The 23,891-nt window shown below is 42.2% G+C and overlaps 2 protein-coding genes across 11 annotated transcripts in view; one reads left to right on the forward strand and one right to left on the reverse strand.

Annotated features, from left to right (window-relative positions):
* Positions 1-7,481, reverse strand: part of CCDC102B (coiled-coil domain containing 102B) — a 324,997-nt gene extending 317,516 nt beyond the window's left edge. For 8 of the 9 annotated variants that reach the window (XM_081562701.1, XM_081562700.1, XM_081562704.1 and 5 more), the window contains exons 1-2: positions 6,355-6,813; positions 2,194-2,308 (exon numbers count right to left, since the gene is read on the reverse strand). The gene's annotated coding sequence lies outside the window, so the exon portion shown is untranslated. Of the gene's footprint in view, positions 1-2,193; positions 2,309-4,462; positions 4,809-6,354; positions 6,967-7,284 lie in introns of those variants that run through there. The other variant, XR_014074857.1, reaches the window with a different exon arrangement.
* Positions 7,482-7,575: 94 nt separating this feature from the next.
* Positions 7,576-23,891, forward strand: part of TMX3 (thioredoxin related transmembrane protein 3) — a 35,770-nt gene continuing 19,454 nt past the window's right edge. Inside the window, exons 1-6 of one of the 2 annotated variants that reach the window (XM_081562710.1) lie at positions 7,576-7,814; positions 8,727-8,781; positions 12,983-13,022; positions 14,223-14,346; positions 21,174-21,219; positions 22,493-22,573. In XM_081562710.1, the coding sequence (XP_081418836.1) occupies positions 7,769-7,814; positions 8,727-8,781; positions 12,983-13,022; positions 14,223-14,346; positions 21,174-21,219; positions 22,493-22,573 (392 nt within the window). In that variant the 5' untranslated portion in view covers positions 7,576-7,768. The remainder of the gene's footprint in view (positions 7,815-8,726; positions 8,782-12,982; positions 13,023-14,222; positions 14,347-21,173; positions 21,220-22,492; positions 22,574-23,891) is intronic. The other variant, XM_081562711.1, reaches the window with a different exon arrangement.

The raw sequence follows: 23,891 nt of genomic DNA on the forward strand, positions 1-23,891 counted from the left end.
TCTCCATGTGCACCTAAATTAATTTTACCCCCTGTGTAAGGGGCTCAGGAGCAGGCCAGGCTGTGTTCCTGTGTCCCCCTGACCCCAGAGAGCTTCTTCTCCATCTGCAGGCCACTTCACCCACGCATTTATAAAAGGCCTTGGTCCTCGCACAGGAATTGGTCAGGAGACCGTATCCCTCATGTCGTGCCCTTTCTCTATTACTGTCTGTGGTTGGCAGACTTCTAAAGATGTCCTACCAACCTTCCCTGATGACTCATAGGAGGAAGTCGAGATTAAAGATCCCAAACTGCCTCTTTTCCATCCTCTGAGGTCTCAAGAGCAAAATCACATGTTGGGTCCATGGGTGGCGGTCCTTCTCTCATGACCTGGGTGAGGGGCACTGAATAGGAAGCTCATTCCACTGTCACAAAGCCAGCTCGGCAGCGCCTGCATCAGCAGCATTTCTGCAGCTTCAGTAGATACTGACATTTCAATGACAAGGGAAGGACAGAGCAATTACCCTTCTCTGGGAATGAACAGCCTCTGTCCTAATCCATTCTAGTCAGCAAGGATTTTTCCTCGAACTGTCCCCACAAAGGCAGCAGCCGCAGGGGATCCGGGGTGAGTGCAAACATCCCCCTCTACTCGACAGTGTCCACAGCCAGAAACACTGAAACTTGATCCAAAATTCTCAGGAGGGGCTTCCCTGGTGGCTCAGTGGTAAAGAATCCGCCTGCCAATGCAGGAGACACGGGTTCCATCCCTGGTCCAGGAAGATCCCACTGAGCCCACGCACCGCAACTACTGAGCGTGTTCTCTAGAGCCCTGGGAGCCACAACTACTGAAAGCAGCGTGTGCTGGAGCCTGTGCTGTGCAATGAGAAGCCAGCAAAATGAGAAGCCCAAGCGCTGCAGCCACAGAGTAGCCCCCACCTAGAGAAAGCCTGTGTATAGCAACAAAGAACAGCCCCCACCTGCCGCAACTAGGGAAAAGCCCGTACAGCAACAAAGACCCAGAACAGCCAAAATAAAAAATAAATAAATGAAATTCTCAGGAGCCGTATTATAACAAGGGTCATCAGGACCATGCTTGTGACCATCCTCTGCTTCATCATTGACAGTCACCCCACTGGTTTCCTGATCTCCATCATCAACTGGCCCAGCCTGGATTATCTTCTTAGCCGTAGCAGGTCTCCTAGGCTAAGTTGACCCATCAGAAGTTACACGCCCAGGTTCCTGTGGTTGGAGCTCCACTTGCCGGTCAGAGAAGATAAAACCCAACCAAAAGTTATCCTGAACCTCTACTTTTGCTAACCCAAAAAGTGTCAACTGCAATGGATTTAGCCAACTTGCCAGCAGTTTGCTCTTGTCTGCTAATTTTGCTAGCTCCTGGTGCTTAGGTGCTAATGCTTCTAGGCTGCAATGGAAAGTCTTGTAATCAGTAACAGATTTCAAAACCTGTGCAACTTCAAACCGAGTGTAGCTTGGAAACCGCTTCAGCATCAGTAGTTTATTTTCATTCTCTTTACTGAAATCCTCCTTTTTCTTTCTAAATTATGCCTTAGGAACATTGAGTCGGAAGTCTTCTAAGCCATTACACCTCTAATGCCAGTTGTACTAAAAGAATGTTTGATTGGTAAAGATTGCTTATCTTGGTGCCAGTGGTAAAGAACCCACCTGCCAATGCAGGAGATGTAAGAGACTCAGGTTTGATCCCTGGGTCAGGAAGGAGGAGGACATGGCAACCCATTCCAGTATTCTTGTCCAGAGAATCCCATGGACAAAGGAGCCTGGCAGGATATGGTCCATGGGGTCGCAGAGTCAGACACAGCTGAAGCAACTGAGCGCGCACACACACAATCAAAATACTGTACTCCCACCATCCCATCCCATTGGACACTTTCTCTTCTCCCTCTATGAAAATACTAACAAGGCCATTTGGATCACAGTCCTAACTAACTTCAAGCTGCAAACATGATCTAATAATTTGCATACCCAGTCCTAGTATTAATCAAAATTCTGAACTAGATTTACCAGCAAACATTTTCTTCTTCCCTCCAAGAGACTGTTTCAGGCTGGAAACTAGCAGTGGGATAGAGAGTGTTGACTTACTTTCTCTCTTTCGCCTTTCCCAGCCAGCTAACTGGGCCTGGACCCTTCAAGGGGTGGTATGTAGGCAATCAGAATGGGATGAATGAAGGTGCTATCTTACTTTAACAGGTCTGGGCCTGAAGTGTGATTCAGCCTGTATCCTGGTGATTTCTGGATGCTTTCGATGTTTTCTCATTTCTTCCTTCTCTTTCACATGTTCTCTGTTTCTGGATTCACTATAACAGGAAATATATGCATTTTATTGACTGTTTCAAAAAACATACTTTAGGACTTCTTTGAGTCTCTGGTCTTTTTTTTGCCTCTCTCTCTCTCTCTAAATGAGTTAATGTATGTAAAGCATTTAGAACATGGCCTGACTATTCATTTGCCATAGAGGTCATAATTCTTATAAGCCACTAGGACATAAACTGCACTGGAGTCCACTTTATCCAATGGTGTGTTCTCAGTGTCTAGAACAGTTTCTGGTACAATAAAATAAAATGAATGTGCTTTCCTTTTGTGCTTTCCTTCTTTTTCTGTTTCTCCCACTTCTTAAAGAGAATGTTTCACTAATTTTCATTTCTTAATCCTAAAATAAAAATATGTCTATACATTTCTCTAAGTGTACAGATTTTTCTGCATCCTACAATTTTAATAAGCATATTTTCCTTTCTTATTTGGTTCTAAGTATATATTTTATTAATAATTCCTAAATTATTTTTTATAAACATGTTATTTGTGCTTTTAAATTTCCAGATTTTGGTATTATTTTCTTTTGTTGCAGATTTATAAACTCATTGTGTTGTGGTCAGAGAATATATTGATAATAACACATTTTTTCAACGTGTTGAAACTTACTTAGCACATGATTTTCTCCTACCTTTTCTATGTGTGTGTATTCCCTGCTTGTTGAATTACGAGTTCTATAAATGTCCACTTTGTTTTCAAACTTCTGTTCTCAGGACCTCTGTATATTCTTAAAAATATACTGAGGACACCACACAACTTTCTTTTTTTCTGTGGGTTCTGTCTAACAAGATTTCCCATATTAGACATTAAAACTAAGGCATATCAGTTCAGTTCAGTCACTCAGTCATATCCGACTCTTTGCAACCCCATGAACCGTAGCATGCCAGGCCTCCCTGTCCATCACCAACTCCCAGAGTTTACCCAAACTCATGTCCATTGAGTCAGTGATGCCACCCAACCATCTCATCCTCTGCCGTCCCCTGTTCCTCCTGCCCTCAATCTTGCCCAGCATCAGGGTCTTTTCAAATGAGTCAGCTCTTCGCGTCAGGTTCATTTAAAATTAATAAGAAAACCATTATATACAACATCAAGAAATAACAACTATAAAAAATTAATTTTTTCTAGTTTTCCTCATGTATGTTATGCAAAGCGATCTAAAAATAAACAGCATATTCTGAATTTATTTTCCCTCAACACCACTAAATGGGACCTAAAGACAGAAGCAAAAGCATCAGCCAGGAACTTGTGAGACATGCAAATGCAGAACTACTGACTCAGATTCTGCAAGGAGTAGTTAGCTCATTTGAGAAGCACTACTTTAATGATCTTTACATTAAAAATATAGTTTTATTCTTATTTTTAAACATTTATTGATAGAGTCTACAGAGAAAAGTATAGTAACCATAAAGGTAGAGCTCAGTGCTTGTTTACAAAGTGAACATGTCTGTGTAACAGCACTCAGATCAGGAAGGAAAACACCACCTATACTGTTGACTTTTAATACTCGAGATTAATTTGCCTGTTGTTTGCACTTTATGTTCAAACCATACCATACAGTGAGTACCCTTCTTTGGTTTCTCATTTTTGCTCAATATTTTGTTCATGAGATACATCCATGTAGTGCCCTCCACACAAGTTGATTCATTCTCATTGCCATAGCAATATAGCACATTGCTATAGCAGCCATCTGGAGGAGGAAATGGCTGCCCACTCTAGTATTCTTGCCTGGAAAATCCCATGGACACAGGAGCCTGGTGGGCTACAGTCTGTGGGGTCACAGAGAGTCAGACACAACTGAGCAACTGAACACACACACACATAGTATCCATCCTGCTATTAGACATTTGAGTTGTTCAGTTTTTCACAAGCAGACTTGTTACAGACATTCTTGTACTTGCCTTTTGGTGAGAATGTGTACGCATAATACATAAGGCATATCTATATATAATATGTAGTTCACTTGAAAAACTTTCTAAGAACATGTCATATTTAATGCAGAATCTTCTACATGTCAAGGAAATTCATCACCATTGGTGACACATAAGCAGGAAAAACACACTTTTTATTAATATTTAAAATGTACTCCATATTATACTGTGAGCTCACTAAATACAAGTTTTAGCATTTGTAAATTTAGCCTGTTTTCTTTTAATTTTTTTTGTATTGGGGTGTGTCCGATTAACAAGGTTGTGATAGTTTCAGGTGAGCAGCAAGGGGCCTCAGCCACACATATACACGTATCCATTCTCCCCCAAGCCCCGCTCCCATCCAGGCTGCCACATCACACTGAGCAGAGTTCCCTGTGCTCTACAGCAGGTCCTTGTTGGTGATCCATTTTAAATATGGCAGCCTGTTTTCCATACAAAAAAACTTTTTACAGGTTTGTTTGGGCCACTTTCAGTCAATGCTCTATTCTAATCATTTTCAGATTGTCTAGGTCAGTGGTGTGCAATGGAAATATAACAGTTTTAAATTTTCTAGTAGTCACTGAAAAATAAAAAGAAACATGAAATTAATTTTAATGTATTTTATGAATTCATACTCAAAATATTATAATTTCAACATAATTAAGATGAGAAACTTTACTGTCTTTATAGTCCAATGCATATTTACATTTTTCCAGCCACATAAACATTTTCCAGTAACTGAATCAAGTATCGGTTTTAACATTTATTAAAATTAAATAGAACTAGCTAACTCCATCACACTAGCCACATGTGACTAGTGGTTACGTTACTGGAAAGAACAGGCCTCGGTCAAGCGTGGTTTTGTTGTCCTCCCCACGCTAACTTAAGCTGTGATAAAAATTAAAGAATCTTTTCTTTTACATCCTGTGGAAGGCAAAATTTTGAAATAGACCGAGAATTGTTTAGTCTACTTCTTTTGGGAAGATTCCTTTGTACATTCCTCTCAATTATGCTGTGCACTTAAAACTGCTCTTAAAAACTAAAGCCTTTAAAAAAAGAAATGCAACATAGGTTTTTGCTCGTGGCACACACGCTGATGGTAGTAACGTTCAATCCAATGATGAAGTTTGTTTTACACAAGGTACAGGAGATGAAAACGGCACGGCTAGTTCACCGGGGAACAGTTGCTAGTGGTGCCTCGTGAGGGGAGGATGGGACTAATGGGCGCGGTTAGAGGAAACAGCAGACGGTGAAAGTCCTAGCATGGAGCGTAGAGCTGTAATTTTATCCTGTATCCCAGTGAGCAGTGGTAAAGCTAAAGTAATCCGACTTTGCATTAAAATTCTAAATGGTATTTCGGAAACATTCATCTAGCAAGTGATGCACAGAGCGCCTTAGGAGGGAAACTCAAGGCTAGGAGTCCAATTATTCAAGCAAGAGAAGGTGAGGCCCTGACCTGGGGATAATAGAGATGGAGAAAATGGGGGCGGACTGAAGAGACATTGAAGTAAGAAAAGCAACAAGATGTTGTGAGCAGTCGGATCTGGAAAATATTAAGTAGGGAAGTACCTAGCCTAACTTCCAGGAAAACTGGCCAAACATTTGTACCATTAGCCAAAATAAGGTGAGTGAAAAAGGAGACAAGGGAAAGAGGAAGAAAATTCTGGAGTGGAAAGGAATCCTAAGAGGTAGTGTCCTTTTACAGGAATCAGAGACTTGGTTTCCAACAGCATTTCCATCATTTTCAATTATTAAGCAAATTACCTCTGAGCCTCTAGACCCTCATTTATACTATTTCTTACTTTGAGAACTTTCAAGAGGAATGAATATTTATGTATGTTAAACTCTTAGAATAAATTACTCAATTTAAAAGTATATGTATTTGGATCTGCTGAATGCCTGCACTGGATACTATGCTGACTGCATAAACAAGATGAGACCCAGAGTTTGCTCTCAATCAGATCATAACTTAATTTTCTGGTCTTTAGTAGTAATAGTGTTTTATTTTCTTTGGCTCCAAAAATCACTGCAGATGGTGTCAGCAGCCATGAAATTAAAAGACACTTGCTCCTTGGAAGAAAAGCTATGACAAACCTAGACAGCATATTAAAAAGCAGAGACATTACCTCCAAAGCTCTGTTTAGTGAAAGCTGTTGTTTTTCCAGTGGTCATGTATGGATGTCAGTTGGACCACAAAGAAAGCTGAGCGCCAGAAGAACTGATGCTTTTCAACTGTGGCATTGGAGAAGACTCTTGAGAGTCTCTTGGACGGCAAGGAGATCAAACCAATCCATCCTAAAGGAAATTAGTCCTGAATATTCATTGAAAGGACTGATGCTGAAGCTGAAGCTCCAATACTTTGGCCACCTGATGTGAAGAACTGACTCACTGGAAAAGGCCTTGATTCTTGGAAAGATTGAAGGCGGGAAGAGAAGGGGAGAACAGGATGAGATGGTTGGATGGCATCACCAACTTGATGGACATGAGTTTGAGAAAGCTCCGGGAGTTAAGGATGGACAGGGAAGCCTGGTGTACTGCAATCCCTGGGGTCGCAAAGAGTCCGGCACGAATGAGTGAACTGAACTGAGCCTTCTGCCTCATAGAATTTTGAACCTATGGTGGTGAATGGGCTGACATCATAATCCATTTTTGTTCTCATAACACCCATTCAATAATCGGTAGAAGTAGTTCCTGCAGCGACCACTATCATAGAAAACCAGATAGCTTTTACGAATAACCTGTATGTAGAAAACCACACAGCAATATAAAAATTTTATAGCAGGTAGTTTACTTATTTCAAAAATCAGGAAACTGGAACAAATCATCAAAAAATTACATCCCATGATCAACTTCATGTTTGCAAGTTTCAAGGGAAACACTTTTTAAAAGGAAGTCTTAGTTGGCAAAAACACATTAATGGAGTTTACTACTGTGAAACAGATCTCGCATTTTGCAAAGGGGGGGGTCAAAGAAAACTCCAAATTCATTCTGCAAATACATGTAGGGTCACTCAACATCCAGAGTCTTCCATCTTTCTGCCCACTGTTAAGACCCACCTTTTTTCACGAATTTTTAACTACTAACTGAATAAGAGCAGCAGGTGAAAGAGATGGCAGGATTAAACCTCTAGCGTTGCCAGTCTACCTCGTCTTCCGTTCAAAGTCTGGCGCGCATTTAACTTCCGGGAAAGGCCCCCTGGCGCCCACGCCCCAACGCCCGCACCCTAGGTTCCCACGCTCCCGGAGGCGGTCTCGGGCACAGGGGCTTCGAGGCGGCGATCGCGCATGCGTGCCAGCTCCGCGCCTGCGTGCCAGCCCCGTGCAGGCGCCGCGGCTCCGCGCATGCTCAGAGGCGGAGGTTGGCGGGGCCTGGGCGGGTGGCGGACGCCTGCTCGCCCCGCCCGCGCCTGCTGCCCCGCGCTTTCCTTCCGCGGCCCGGCCGGCCGGCCGGCTTCCCTTTCCGGGCGCGCAGGCGGCGGCCGCCGGCGCTCGTTTCTGATCCGGGCGCCGAGTCGGCTCTGGCAGCGCCTGTGCGGCGAGCATGGCAGCTCGGAGGCCCGGGCCCGCCCTGCGGCTCTGCGCCGCAGGTAGAGGCCGCGGGGGCGGTGCGGGCGGGACGGGCCCCGGGGAGCGGAGAGGCCTGCGCGGCCGCCGAGATGCCTTCCCGGTCCCGGCTCCCGACACCGAGCGGGCGCCGTGGGGCCCTTAACCCGGCGCGGCCCCGGCGGAGACGCGCGCCCTCCGCCCGGCCGTCGGGGCGGCAGGGGTTCGCGGAGCGCGGGCTCCGTCGGCGGGCGTCGGGGGCGCTCCTCCCCGGCGGGCGGGCACACCTGCTCGGCGCTGGGCTCTGAGCCTTGTCTGCTCCGAGGCATCCTCGCCCGCGCGGGCGCCGGGACGCGGGGTGTCCCGGGCGCATCCTGGCCGGACCCCGGGGCTGCGCGGTGTGGCCTGGGGGCCGGCTGGTCCTGCTCAGTCTCGGGGCCGCGTCGCCGTCCTCCCCACGACGGGGCCACTCGCACCATTTAGCTCCCACCGCGTACCCGGCGCTGCTCTGTGATCAGTGTTAGGAGTCCAACCCAATTTTGTTTCTATCAGTTTGGAGGGGGGGGAGGTCAGTATTTTGAACGGCGTTTTAAGTTTATTACTGAGAAGATAATTGCTTCTAGGGGAAAAGAAATATAGACGGTGTTCACATCTACCCCAAAACGATGAGATGGTGAAAAACAGGATGAAAGTAAAAATATATTTAAAAGGAACTTCCGTGCTTTAGAATTACTGGCCTAGGTAGAGCTTGCTGTCACCATATGGTTATAAATATTTGTTAAACAGGTGAACGACTTACGCTTTTGCCTAGTTTGTGCCCTCGGAGGGATGAATGGTGTGTTTTGGGGGAGGTTGTAAAAAACCGGAAACGTTTTCAAGGTGAATAAGCATATAATGTAAGCCACAAGATAAATTAGCACGTATTTTACTGTATACATTTTGTCTTTTGTTTTCAGTTTTTCTACTGGATCTGGCTTTCTGTAAAGGACACGTGGAAGATCTAGATGATTCGTGAGTATATCTGTTTTTAAATAGTATCTTCATTTCTTCCAGCTGTGATGTTATCTGAATACTGGTATGAGTCCAATATTTTTTAAAATAACACTTGTTTTATTGAGCACATAAATCTGTGGTACATAATTTGCTAATTTTGTTTGGAGGTAAATTTTTTTTTCTTTGATGTGTAGTTGACTTATTATATTAGTTTCAAGTGTACTATGTTGTGTGAATCTAATCTGTTAAGCACAGACAACAATGGCCAGTGCTTACCTAGCACCAGTTTTGCTCCAGGAGTTGCACTAAGTGCTGTATATGCACAAAATGGGATTGCACTCAGCAGAATTTTATGAGCAGTCATAAGAGTAAAAACTGGCAGAGTCTTCTGTTTTACCTGTACATTGTTAGTCACTGCTGAGTAGGTGCTGAAGTTTGGTAACCACCAGTAACACAGCGTGAATCACCAGGCCTTGCTTGTCGCAGGTGAGGAGTCCGGCTTTCAGACCAGAATCCTTCGTGTGGCTTTCGGGCCTGAGCGTGGGCAGTGAGCCGGCTTTTCCTGGCAGGGTCCTGGGGGAAGCTGCCCTCCCCGCCCCAGACTTGGCCACGGACAGTGCCCCGTGGTCTCTGGGGTGGGGTGAGTCCTAGTCATGGACTCGGGCCCCCCAGCCATCTCCTGTGTGTGCGTCTGCATTCTCAGCCTGGGGGCCCCTTGTGGAGACCTGCTGGTGGGGGCCTCAGGCGTTTCTTAGGGAAACCTCCTTCTTGAGGGGCTTGGCTGAGACCCTTTCTGCACGTGGACTCAGTACCTCTCCTCTCCTATCCCTTCCCTCCTCCCTCCTCTCTGCGCGTGGATCCTCGAGGCAGACGCCTTTGGTTTGGGCCTCCTCTGGGGTGAGATGACTCTCTCAGTGCTGAGGAGGTGGTAGCCTGCACTGGCGCAGTGAGTGAGTCAGGTCGTGACTCTCAGTGTGGCTGGTCGTCCTCGTTCACCAGCCCTGCCCACAGCAGGCTGCTCTGACGAGCAGAGAGCCGAGGGTCCCGCGGGGCGCTCAGCAGCCTTCCTGGAGGGTATTGGGCGCTCTCCTCGATTGTTCATAGGTGCTTCGATTCTTAGAGGAGCCGCTATTAACTCAGAGGTGACTTTGTTAAAGTTCGTGGTGCCTAGAAGGGTGTGGCACCCCAGACCTGCTCCTTTTGGAGGAGGAGGCAGCGGGGCTGAGCCGGTACCCGTGTCTGGGACCCTGACTTGCCTCAGCGGGGTGCTGCTGAACTGACAGGGTTGGCCCTCCTGTAATGCGCTTCCCAGGTGGTAAAGAAGCTGCCTGGCAGTACAGGAGACGCAGATTCGATCCCTGGGTCAGGAGGATCCCCTGGAGAAGGGAATGGCAAGCCACTCCAGGATTCTTGCCTGGGCAGTTCTTACAGAGGAGCCTGGCAGGATACAGTCCTTGGGGTCGCAAAAAGTAGGGCACGACTGAGCAACCAAACAACAACAGCAACAACAGAGTCTCCTGTAAGTGAGAAGCCTGTCTGGCCCGCCTTCCTAGCGTACGTGGCCGCCCGGCGGGCCTCCTGTGGGCTCCTGGGTCTGTGTGAGGGATCGAGGACACTGGGCAAGGAGGCCGTTAACTGGGCCCGGGTTCTGGGTTTGTGCTTTCTGCTCCTGCCTGTGGCTGGACCCCTGTGACGATGAGACACGGGTTCTGATAGGCGTTCTGTTCTGTCCACGATGCTCACCAGAGTGGCCCTGTGCTGACTAAGGGAAGTAGCCAACGAGCATGCCGTGCTTGTCAGCTGAACACGGGGACTGAATTATTCTTCATCCCAGAGCGAGCGGACGTGGAGCTAATTGCCTCCCGGGCACGCAAGACGATGGCCCTTGGAAATTCAGGCACCGTCCTAGGTTGGGCTGGTGAGCAGGGATTGCCACGGCTGAAGAAGACTGAACTGGAGTGAGAAGGCTGCCCTGTTTGTCTAACCCTGGCTGGGGCTAAAATAACTCCCCAGGGACTGACGACTTCATGTCGGGCCAGAGTGTTCTCAGCAGATGGAGTGCCTTGGCTCCTCATCCCCCCATAGGGACCCCCTGGATCCTGACTGCAGATGACACTTTCTCTAGGTTGGGTCCAGCCATCCCCATGCCTTGCACTGACTTGGGCCGCACTGTCAGGGCCTGTAAGACCATCTTTGTTTGCTGTGCACATTCCCCGAGGCATTGGATCTGGTGATGGCCTAAAGTTTGCAGCCCAAGCCACGCATCAGTGAGTGCATCATGGGTGTACAGTGGACCCTGCGTATTAGCCCTGATCGTCAGGGGTGCTGAGCATCTTAGTGAACAGTTAGAGGACAGGTCTAACCAGCTGATGTAGGGGGCAGGGTCACCACGGCCAGGATCACACATCTCAGGTGAGCAGTCCGGGGTCTCAGCAGTTTCCCAGTCAGGTGCTTCTCGTCAGCCCTGCATGTTTGAACACGCTGTCTGCCCCCTTCCTTTTCTTGTTGCCCGTTTTTCAGTTACTGACACCTTCCTCTCCATGTGGGGCCCTGTCTGGGATTCTGTACCAGTCAGCTCCTTCCCATTGACGGGAGAGGAGAGAGGCTATTAAGCATCAAATGATGGGAGACAGTGGCCCCCGCCATTTACCTCTGGGTGCAGAGCTGATGCCTGCAAAGACATCAAGAATAATGACCATCAGTTAGAGCGTTCTGGATGAACAGTTTGCTTAAGGTGGCCGTGACACTTTCCTGGGTAGCCCCACAAGATGAATATAAAATAGAACTTTTTACTGTAAACCCCAAGGGAGCAGAGCGAAAATATTCGGGTTCACCAACCTGGGAGCTGATTAAAGGCCTGTCCTTGTCCGCAGATGGTTGCAGCTGGGTAGATGTGAACACCTGGGAGCTCCGGTCTGGGGGGTGTGTTCTCTCTGTCTTACCTGTAAGGTTGAGAATCTTACTAAAATATTCCCCTAGAGAGTTTCTGTCATTCATCCAGTATATATTGAATACAGACCACTGTGCGAGGCACGAGGGGATGAAAACAAATGTACTTCTTGATTAGTGTGTCTGTGGTTTGATAACATGTATATAACCGCAACGTGTGGAAATTGATGAGAATCATAAAGAGGGTAAAGGTGACACGGAGAGATTGTTTCTAGCTTTGAGGAGTTCAGGAAGGCATTATGGAGTTAGCAGTGCTTTTGGCTGCTAGGATTTGAATATGAAAAACTACTGTAGAAACTCAAATAAATATTGTGAGTTTGTCTGCGGTAGGTACCACAGTCTGAAAATCTTAGGGGGTGTCTGTTTGAGTGGAAAGGTAAGCTGGAGCCAGATTAGTGTAGCCGTTTGTACTTTTTTTTTGTAGATGGTGGGAAGGGACCTAGAAGATAACAAGAGTAACATGGTCAGAACTGGGTTTTAGGAGACTTCTTTGACTGTAGAGTGTTGTGTTGGGGTTGCCAAGGCACCCCGAGGCTCAGCGGTTGACTGGGAGCCCTCACGGGACCCAGTCGGCGTGAGAGAACACAAAGCGCAGTCAGCAAAGGGAAAGGGCTCGTGGGGCGGATTCCAGGGGAACCAGGAATGACTTTCCAAGAGTCGGCTCTCAGTAGAGTCACATGGGACACGCTTCATTTCTCCACTAGGAGTTGCAACCACGCGTGACATGGTACCCACCAGGGAGGCTCAGTGGAGACTCTGCCCAGGAACTTTTCTTGGGGATTGGCCGTCAGCTCCCCTCTGCCTAGCTGTTACCAGGCTCCCTGAAGGAAGGTGGCTGTTCATCACGAAAACACGTTGTTTGTGCAGTGGCGGACCAGAGAGCCAGCCTTAACAGGAAATGGGGGAACCCTCCTGAGAGTCAGGTTCCCAGCTCCCACCCAGGGACCAGGCCTGCCAGCAGGCCTTCCGAAGGCTCACCCCCCGCCCCGCTCCGTTCGCTCTCAGGCACCGATGTGACGAGGGGGGCTCCAAGCTGAAGCATTTCTGTTTCTACAGAGTCCCGCTTGAGTTTTTACTCCTAATTTATCATTGCTCTTGTTTTATTAAGGTGTTTAATGGATAAGATCTAGAGGTCCCTGAGTAAAACTTTTAAAGTAAAACTTATTGAAAAATTTGTCCTGTGCCCCTGTATTTATCAATTTATCTTTACCTCTGCTATTCTGTTGTAAAGTGGAAACCTACAGTCAAGATCTGTGTTCTTGTTTTTTAGGTTTAAAGAAAATCGAAAAGATGACATTTGGCTTGTAGATGTGAGTATGTAAATATTTTGTACAGATCAACCATCCCTCCCATTTTAAATGTGACTCTCCATTCTCCTCACCCAGATATGGAAGCAGACAGTACCAGTGTGTATTACCCACTTCGTCCTCTCAGGTAGTACTATCGGGGTTTTTATATTAAAGTGAACCTCACCGCCTTAGGATATCTGGCAGGGGAACCTGTTTTTGATGAAATTCTCATAAGGCCCACTTGTACGTGATGTCTGAGGGAGATAACGGTATGGCTTTATCACAGAGTTCACTCTCGGTATTTCATTTCCTCCAAGAGGTTGAGTATATTAGTATCACTTGGCAATCAAAGTCATATTTTCATCTTGGTAAAGAGAATCAGCTTTTCATCTTTTCCTCACTGTGACGTTTTGAATGTGTTTAAACCGTGTGATGTCTGGAGTGCATTTTGACATGCCTCAGTGAAAAAGCTGCATGAGTGGCAGCGAGAGAGATGGATGAGACTGGCAGAGCTGACGGTCACTGAAGCCAGGCAGCGAGGCATAAAGGTCCCTGGTTTGTCTGTCTCCTTTGATATACATTTGAACGTTTCCATAGGCTGATACTACAAGAGAGTTAAATCTTATTTCATAAAAGTACAACAAACACTTTTTGTTATGCTACCTAATGAGAGGCACCTAAGTGCCACCCCAACCATCTGGTGATTCTGAAGAAGGAAGAACCAGGATTTTAGTTTCATCAGCCTGACTTGTCACTGTGCCAAACTGTCTTACCAGTGGTTATACTTACAGGAGCAGAGTCACCTACTGTGTTGCAGTTTTTGCAATAAAAATAAGCTGATGTTTATTATTAACACTTAAGGGGTGTGCATGTGATATATGAAGTGTATTTGGTGGTTTAATTTTATATTTAATATGGACATACTCATTTGGGAGCAAAGATGTTTTTAATTGTGAATCATCTATTTTAAATAGATATCAGTAGCCATTTAAAATGACCTTAAAGTAATATCAGTGTTGAGTTGTATCCTGGAAGCTGACATGTCTAGGTTTGTGTGTGTGTGTTTATTTTTTAGCCACTTTAAAAATTATATTTAGACTTTTGGTCCAAAATAGATTATTATCCAATCATTTAGGGAAAAAGATTCTTCTGCAGTTAAGGTTGACATCCACAGTAGTACAACATCTTAGTGGTTTTCTGTCTCTTTTTTTTTCAAAAAAGTTTTATGCACCGTGGTGTGGCCATTGTAAAAAGCTGGAACCAATTTGGAATGAAGTTGGACTTGAGATGAAAAGCATCGGTTCTCCAGTGAAAGTGGGAAAGATGGATGCTACTTCCTATTCCAGTAAGCAGCTACTCAGTTTATTATTTTTCTGTTTCGTAACACAAGTGTTTTAATTACAGGAAGCAGTATTTAAGGTAACAGGAAGAAGAGATTTCAGGCTGTGTATTTTACAAGTTAGATGGGTTAACCGTTGAGTGGGGGTTTGCAATCTGTGTTAATCTTACAGTTAATACTGATGTAGAAGCCCCTGTTCCTACTGAGAGCCCACTTGAGATAATCAGTTGCCTGAGACAACTACAGGAGATGGAGTGTTGAGCTCTTGAGGTCACTGTGAGGGTGAAGGAGGAGAGTTTGTTGTCTGAGCAGCCCGAGCAGCATGGTAGAGGAGTTCAGGGGAGCTCGAAGGATGAGCCGAGCTCACATACATGCAGGTGGGGATCGGGAGAGTGCTCACGTTAGAGAGGGTATTACAGCGAAATCGTAGAGCTGAAAATGAGTTCAGCGAGTCTGTACCAGAGTCTAGAATGTCTTCAGGCAGAGGCTGGCATACCGCAGCCCTGGACAGTCTGGCCCCCGCCCCTTTGTGCCTGGAGCTCCGCTGGACCGGAGTCACTCCTGTGTGTACTGTTGTCTGTGTGGCTGTTTTTGTGACCCAGAGGCAGAATCAAGCAGTTACAACAGAGACTCGCCCCACAAAGCCTAAAATACTTATTATCAGACCTGTGCAGGTAAAGTTTACCAATATCTTGTCTTAAAGGATTTGGGAAAAGGCAGAATTAAGTTCAGAGAACATGAGGTGTCGCACAGACTTGAGGAGAGCGCAGCTCAGAAAGTAGATCAGATCCCACTCTGCCTGCTGCTGTTTCCCGTAGCCCGGGGAACGTTTCTTAACATTTAACAAATCGCTAAACTTTGATTTCTACACCAGTAAATGTTTAATTATGATGCATTTTATATTGGTTGTTTTGAGATTAAAATGATACAGCACACGTACAGTCCCTTGTAGTGTGCAATAAAATGTAGGTTCCTTTTTCCATTAATTAATGAAGAAAGTGGAAGTATGACATACGAAATGCGTATTTCGTTTTAGGAAGTCAGCATTGTACTCTGGGTGTAAATTTAGAAGCAGACAGACCTATGTTTTAAATCCAAGTCAGTCATCTCCTGCTTTTGTGGCTTTGGAGAAGCTCTTAACCTCTCTGAATGTTAGTTCCCTTGTCTGTAAATGAGAGAGTGATAATTCTCAAGGTTGTGAGGATTGTATTAATATTTCTTATTCAAAAGCCCTAGCACAGTGGCCCGCCCTTGTCAAGTGCTGAGAGATAGTACCGGACTTGAGGAGCCTCTCAGGTGGGACAAGGCATTTTGGGTTTTGTCAGTTGTCAATAGAGTACTAACACATTTTTGAGAAGGCAGATGATATGATAAAAATGCTTTTGGCAGAAACATATAGGATGAAAAGAGCAGTTATAGACAAAAAGATTATCGAAGCTGACTTTTGTATGCATCTTGATGTAGGATACTGGGAGGCCAGACTTGGGTGGTTGGCAGGGGAGTAAAGAGACAGTAATTCTTAATAGACATTTGCGGGGGTTAAATCACAGATGTGGTAGATTGGCTCTGGTATAAGGAAAAACAATTGAAAATAATAGTGTAAGAGTCTTAGCAAAACTCACACTGAACTATACTACCGTTACCAGGAAAAAACAATTACATTTAGTTCTGTGTTTTTGTGTTAGTAGCTGTTTCAACTTGGTGGTATTTTGCTTTATTCATGCTTGGGATTATGGGTAACTAGAGTGCAGGTGAGCTATTAGAACTACAATTGTTGAGTCACACAAGTGAACTGCTGCGACTTTAGGAGGAGGGTAACTGTTGTGAAAATAAATACTTATGTCTAGGCGTGTATGTTGATTAGACGTGCATACACGTACGTTTGTCTATATAGTAATTTCATTCATTTCACTGAGTGAAGGGGTAGTCAGTAAACATAAGTAAATTGTCTGGTAGTGTTTGATGTCAGCAATGGATGCATTTTTCACCTTATAGAATCAAGATGATGTTTTTTGTGCTATGGAGAAAAGAAATACCATCTTCCTTAAAAAAAAAAAGTTGTTAAGTATTCAAAAACTACTGTTCAGAGATTACAAATAGATTTTTGGCATATAATTCTTAAAGCTTTCTTGAATATTTCAGGGCAGCTCAAATACAGCCGTTTTAGTAGAACTTGGAATCAGACAGGTGAAGAAACTGAATTTCCTTTTCAGGCCAGCTGTGGGCAGTGTTCTGCCTCTGACAGTGGAACACTGGAGGACTGGCAGTTTCCTGCGTGTCTCCTCCGTCTCCAGAGGTGGCTTTTCACCTCTGAAATGGTGAAGAGGTGATGGTCACGGCATCCGTGTTTCCTAGCGTTTAGTCTGCAGGCTGCCTGTGTTAGGATACCTGGGTGCTCAGTCTGAATTCAGATTGCAAAGGCTCACACCTCCCCTACCAAATGAAAATCAGATTGAGTCCTGAGACTCTGTATTTTTAACATGGACTTTGGGTGATTCTGCTGCATACTTGAGTTAAAGAATCATGAAGTAAAGTATAATTTTGATGGATCGCTATAGGATTTCAGTTTGGCATCGGATAGGATTATTCAGTGATCAAGTAGAGAACATCTCTTAGACTACTTGAGGGTAGCTTATTTCTCAATCATGTAATTGCAGTGATTGAAATAAACACCATCATATTCAGTCCAGCAAGTCTCTGTGTATAGAATTGTTGAATGGGGGAGATTTGGACTTTGCTGATTTATCTTGCAATATGTATTTGGATACATCAAGATATTTCTTGATGGTGTGGTTTTAATTAATGATACAACGTTTTAATGTTATTTGATGTGTTGTGTCCAGTGTAAATTCAGATGTTATTTTGGCCTTTCTTTTTCTATATATTACTTTAAAAATGAGGACAAAAAGATTCTCATCCAAAAGTTGAAATGTTAGTATGTTACCTGTAATCACATACTGATTTCTATTATGAAACCACTGAAAATTCCACTTATTCCTCTGCCTGAGTGTAACATCATTTTATATAAAGATCATATTTTACCTCTCTGGGATGCATAAACTTTCAGGGGCATTTTGCCAATGAGATTCTTATTCTCATTCCGTGATTCCAGATATATTTGCAAATCAGTTGTACGTTTCTAGATTATAAGCCCTTTTAGTCAGTGGCTGTATGTCAAGGTTGTTCCGACTTGGTCCGGTGGACATTTGGGGCCAGATAACGTTTTGAGGGGAGAAGAGTTTCCTGTGCATTGTCGGATTTCAGCAGCGTCCTTTGCCTCCCTTCTCCTCCCTCCCCCATCACTGTCAGCTGAAATTCTGTCAGGGATGGAAGTTAATGTTCAAAGAACCGAGTGGCTAAAGGGTGGGTGATGTCAACTCCATCTTACAGGCAAGAAAACTGAGGTCGAGGAGACTAAATGATGGCACGAAGTGTGAGCTGGGATTCTCTCACTGCAGCCTGTTAGAGAACCACAACATCAGCTGTAAAACTCCACTACCATTTTTCTCATTGATTGCATATTTCATTTTCTTTATTTGATTTGTGTACAGATTTTACAGTGAGTTATGTAAGCAGTTGCTACTAGCTATACCCTTCCTCTCCAGATCAGTTACGTTTGTCTCTATATTTTGGCACTTCTTAATGAGGTGCAGTTGAAGGTAATCAGGGGTTATGTTTGCCTGCCTTCTTAATTTGAGGTGAGGAGTATTAAGAACATATTTACTCATATCATCTATATTTTTACTTGGAAGAGGGCTATCTCAATAACAACAGTATTCAGTTAAAATATCCTTGACCCGGAAGTATTTGCAAATGATATGACCAATAAGGCTTTAATATCAAAATAGAGAAACAGCTTATATCAAAAAAACTCAATATCAAAAAAAACTATCTGATTAAAAAATAGGCAGAAGACCTAGATAGACATTTCTCCAGAAAAGACATACAAATGGCTAACAGGCACGTGAAAAGATGCTTAACATCACTATTAGAGAAATGCAAATCAAAGCCACAAAGGCATGTCTCCTCTCACCTCTCAGAATGGCCATTATCGAAAAGTCGACAAATAACTAATGTTGGCGAGGATGTGGAGAAAACAGTTGTGTACTGTAGGTGGGAATTAAATTGATGTAGCCCGTTTGGAAAACAGTATGGAGGTTCCTTAAAAAACTAAAACTAGAACTACCCTATGATCCAGCAATCCCACTCCTGGGTATATATCCTGAAAAAATGAAAACTCTAATTTGAAAAGCTACATGCACCCCAACAGCAGCACTGTTTATAATATCTTAGCCATGGAGACAGTCCAGGTGCCCATCCACAGATGATTGGTTTAAGGAGATGTGATATATATATAGACACACACAGAGACACACACACACATATATATATATACAGTGGGATGTTTAGTCATAAAAAAGAATGAAATTCTGCCATTTGCAGCAACATGAATGGACCTAAAAAGTAGTATGCTTAGTGAAATAAGTCAGACAAAAAATGATAAATATTGTATGTTATCACTTGTTTGTGGAATCTGACAAATAAAACCAATGTATATGTTAATATCAAAACTGAAATGGACTCACAGATAATAGAAAACCAAATAGGGATGCCAGTAGGGAGAGGGAAGCAAAGAGGAGCAATATAGGAATGTGGGGTTAAGAGCTACAAACCAGTGTGTAAATAAGCAACAAGGTTATATTGTACAGCACAGGGAAATACAGCCATGTTTTGTAATAACCTTAGCTAGAGTATAATCTATAAAAATATTGAGTCACTATGCTGTAACTAATATAATATTGAAAGCCAACTATACTTCAACTATATATATGTATGTGTGTAACACTTGACAGAATTAAGTCCTAAGTTAGAGATAGGTGCAGATAAATTATATAATTGGTCTAAGCTCACAGGGCTATTCAAAGACAGGACCTGTATCTTCATATGTGTTGTGGTCCTTTAATGGACCGGAACTTGGGGGTACAGCGTCGACCGATAAGAAACGAAGGAAGAAAAGAGGCTGATATTCCCTGGTTTACACAGTATGCCAATGTAACTCTAGGACAAAGAGCTAGCACCGTCTACGTAGGCTCAGGGCGCCCTCTCGAAGAGGTCTTGAAAGCCCGGGCAAATAAGTAGACACGGTGGACACCTGTGCTCCGTGGAAGCAGCCTGAAACAGAGAGAGGGAGAGAGCGAGAGAGAGAGAGAGAAAATGAGGAAAGACACGGGACCAGTGCTCTGGTGGAACAAAGGCATTTATTCAACATATTGTGGGCATATATATACTCTCTTACCAGATAGCCCTTTTTAGCAGAGATAGGGATCAAAGATCTAACAAGTCATCTAGAAAGCTGGAGGCTAGAATTATTCTCTGGAGACGGGGTTGTAAAAGTAACTTTACGTATCAGAAAGGAGGAGACTTGTAAATGGCTGCTGTTCACCATATGGAATTTCCATACGAATGAGATACATGAATTTCTATTATCCCCAAAAGCCGGCTTGCCAGCTCTCTGGCACCTGTATTCAGGTGCTGTTAAGGAACATAGAATTCATGCAAGACTGAAAACAGCACACAGGAAGCCTCCTGTTAAATATATCCTGACACATATGTATACAGCAAGTTCTTATTTTTGTCACCCCTGTTGTTTGTGTCACCTCTAATAAAAACCACTGTTGATCACTGGCCAGAACCTTGGAGATGGTCACCTCTCCATGTTTAAGGGAGAAGGTCTAGAGTTGAAAAAGGAAGGAGGAGAGATTTTTGGTACTATTTGCCACAAATTCACTTTGTCTTTTTCTTGTGTATTGGTGCTGGGTGGCGGGGGGTTGGCGGGGGGAGAAACCAAAATTAACGATTACTAAAGTGATTGGTAAATCAGCACTGAGTTTTTTTACACCCAACTGTCAAAAGAAACTATTCTGGAAATAAAATGAACAGAGGGAGCGATTATGTGAGTAAATACAGTATACTTTGCATAAACTAGGATAGTTGTATAAATATATTGTATTTTGTCTACTAACTGAGAATATTTTAATTCTTTTTTCCTGTCCTTGTTGCCTTAAATCTGTAAAGTAGTATAGTTTTGATTTTCTGTAGTGATTACTAGGCCTCTTAAAGTCCTCTAATTCTCTATTGTTTCCTTATTTTTGTTACTGTTTTTTGTTTTCCTTAAAAAGATGTCATTGTAGTGACTGTATCTCATTTTAATTAACGTGAAGATTTCACAATAATCTCTGAAGTAACTGAAATTATTAATACTCTAGGTTATTACAAAAGCAGACTTTTAAAACAAGTAACGTTGCTTTTAGATCATAAATTATTTTTGCAATCACAATTCATGTTTTTAAAATTAAAGTACAAAGCAGTTCTTTTAAGACTCAGAAACACTAAAGGAAGAGATGGGCTTTTTTTTGGAGAACTCTGTGTCCTGTAAATGAAGTCAAATGAAGAGTGAGACTTTATTTATATATGCGTGGGTGGGTGGGTGTGTGTGTGTGTGTGTGTGTGTATATATATATATATATATAATTTTTTAAAAAACAAGAACATCTTTTAAAATAAGTACTTTAGAGATAAAATTTACTCTTTTGGAATTTATTTTTTATTTTGTCATAGTATTTTTGTGTAAGTCATAAGTTGGATTATCAAGTAATTATTTTGTATGAGAATGTCATGTTTTTTCCTTTTTGTGTGTTTACGTTATTTTTTAAGAGTTAAGAACAAGATATCTATATGGATGTGTATAAGTGTATTTTAAGTAAAAGGCTCATTTATTACCTAGTTTCTTATTTTTAAAAAATTTAGAATTATTTATTCTTTTTCTTATCAAGGCATTGCTTCAGAGTTTGGAGTTCGAGGTTATCCAACAATTAAGCTGTAAGTTGAGTGTTGTATGTTTATATGTGTATTTTTATTAGTTCACTCTACTTACATTTTATTACATTAATTTCTAGTAGCTTCCTTGGAGAATTGAAGACTTGGGTTCAGCAGTTCTTTCTAGGTGCAGTGTGGTCCAGGGAGAGGGATCCATCTGTGCTTTTCTTTGCACTTAAGTTAATGTGTGGTTTAAGGCTAATTCACCAAGTGTGTTTTGAGTTGGACTGTGAGAGACGCTTAGCAGGACACGGTGTACAGTTGTAAATTACAACAGGTCTTTTACCCCTCAGGTGCTCAAGTGTGTATTCTGTTTAACTTGTGAACCCTGTTACGTAACAGATTTTACTTTTCTATAATTAAAATAGACCTATCTCATTAGAGGTGAAAGAAAAAGAGAATAAAATTGATGGATGTTAGTTATGACTTCTGACACAGCATATACAGTAAAAAATATCTTGTGATAATTCTAAAGGCCTTGTTTTGTAATCATGATTTTATTGAATTTTTCTCATGAGTTTAATCCTGATCTCATCCTTATTTTGGTAATATGAAGAGTTGAGGAATTACTTGGAAACTTAGTTTTGTAATAAAGTAAGTTGTTTTAATACCTTGGATCCTGTGTTGGCTTCCCTCCTTCTCCCACTGCTTAAAAATGTTTGCTAGGCCTCTTAGTTTCCTGTGTTCAGTTAATTATCTTTTTTTATTCTTTTGGTTTAATTATAGGTGTTCTGTTGCGCTTTCACAACTTTTTAAATTTCAGTTAGTTGGACACAATTCATTGGCAAGGTTTTAGAAGATTATCTAACTTTCTAGAAGAGGTGTTTTTAATGCATTGTTTTACTCTGTAATCTTGGCGCATTTATCACGTTACTCTGTTGTATTGCTTAAAATTGGTTTTATCTTTACCAAAATATTTTTAATTCCCTGTCTTTTCACTGACCTTTTAATAGAGAAGATAGTAAGACTTACGCTTTGAGTTCCTTACCATGAATGTGTATGTTTTTCATTTATTAGAAGGCATAAATATGTGCAGCTATCAAACATAGAATGAAATATTTTCACATAATTTTAGAAAACTATAGTCTTTTTCTTTGCATTTTGAGTTGTTGATCCCCTGAAGGCAGTGTTCAGCTGTTTTTTTCCCCATAATTATGCTGCTTCTAAAACTCCTTTTACTATTTCGTATGCTGTAATTTGTATAACAATAGAGAGTGATTATCATTAAATATGAAAACAGTTAATGTAAACTTTTATCTTGTTTTCTTCTTTTAAGATTAAAAGGGGACCTAGCATATAATTATAGAGGACCACGAACAAAAGATGATATAATTGAGTTTGCTCACAGAGTGTCAGGGTAAGTTTGTATTATAACGGGCCTTTATGATATCAGTATTTGAAAATTAAATGTATTTTAATAAACCACACTGAATATACATATTTTTAGGTTTTTAAATAAAATTTGTCTATGAGGAAAGATAGAGTTGCATAGCATATGCAAAGAGCTTCTCTAGAAAAATAAAGGGGTCCATGATTTATGTTACATACTTGTTGACCTCACTCACATTTAAATTTATTTTGTGTATAGAAGAGCTTTTCCCCAATGGATTTTTAAATACATTTTCAACACTTGATTACTTCTAACAGCTTTGTGAATCGTAATTTTTATTTTATGATGATTTTGCCTTTGTACTACCTGGTTTACATTATTTTTCTCATTGTTTCCCTCATCTTTCACATGCTCCTGTATGCCAGCTGTGAGGTATTGTTGCACATTTTGCTTAGAATATAATGTAATTAGAACCCAGAGATCTTTTTGAGTTACAGATCTCTGAAGTTTTACTGCTAAGAAAACAAATTTTGTCTTTCCTTTTGGTTTGAATTTGGTGATTTTTTTTTTAATCTACATCTTGCTGGCATATATAGAAAGTTGGTGCATATAATTACTTAGTGGCATTATGTATAATTTCTTGAAGAGAACATTTATCAAAGTAGGTTATTTTGAAAGTATAGTCGCTTATGAGTTTGACAGGATGTAATATATTGATAGCTCTAAATATTTTTAAGTTAAATTGAAATACTGGGATGGATTTGTTGGGTGGCATGATACTATCTAGCTTCAATTATCTGAGAAAAGACACAGAATTAGGAATGATCTTTGAATATTAAAGTTTGCAAAGTTTTGATAAAGTATAATTTTTACTGTATTTTCTTATTGATTGCATGTTTCATTTTATTTGCTTTGTGAATAATTTTGAGGTAACTTTATATTACATGAGGGGGTCTCTAGTAGGATTACTTTATTCCCCTATGGTTTAGATTAGTCTTAACGTTGTGGCAATTTTAAGATGGTCTTCTCCTGATGTAACTAGGACTGAATCTACTGCAAAGGAAATTTCAAGCATCGTTTCTGGAGTTGCGTCACTTGCCAGCTAATTACTCACGCATTAAAATAGAGACTAGAATAGAGTGATGCAATGCATTTAAAGAACTGTACATTTAAAAAATATGCTTGCCTTTTCATAATACATCTTTTTCTTTTTGCAAATGTGATGGAATAATAATCTTATAGACCACATTTAGAAGAAGACTGCCTCTTAGCTTTTAATAATATTTCATAAGTCATATGTTTTATACTCACCTTTGATGTAGTTCATTTTGTCAGTTTATTTGGC

The sequence above is a fragment of the Giraffa tippelskirchi genome, chromosome 14 (assembly GCF_054371585.1).
Source record: "Giraffa tippelskirchi isolate mGirTip1 chromosome 14, T2T-mGirTip1v1.2.pri, whole genome shotgun sequence".
Classification (NCBI taxonomy): domain Eukaryota; kingdom Metazoa; phylum Chordata; class Mammalia; order Artiodactyla; family Giraffidae; genus Giraffa; species Giraffa tippelskirchi.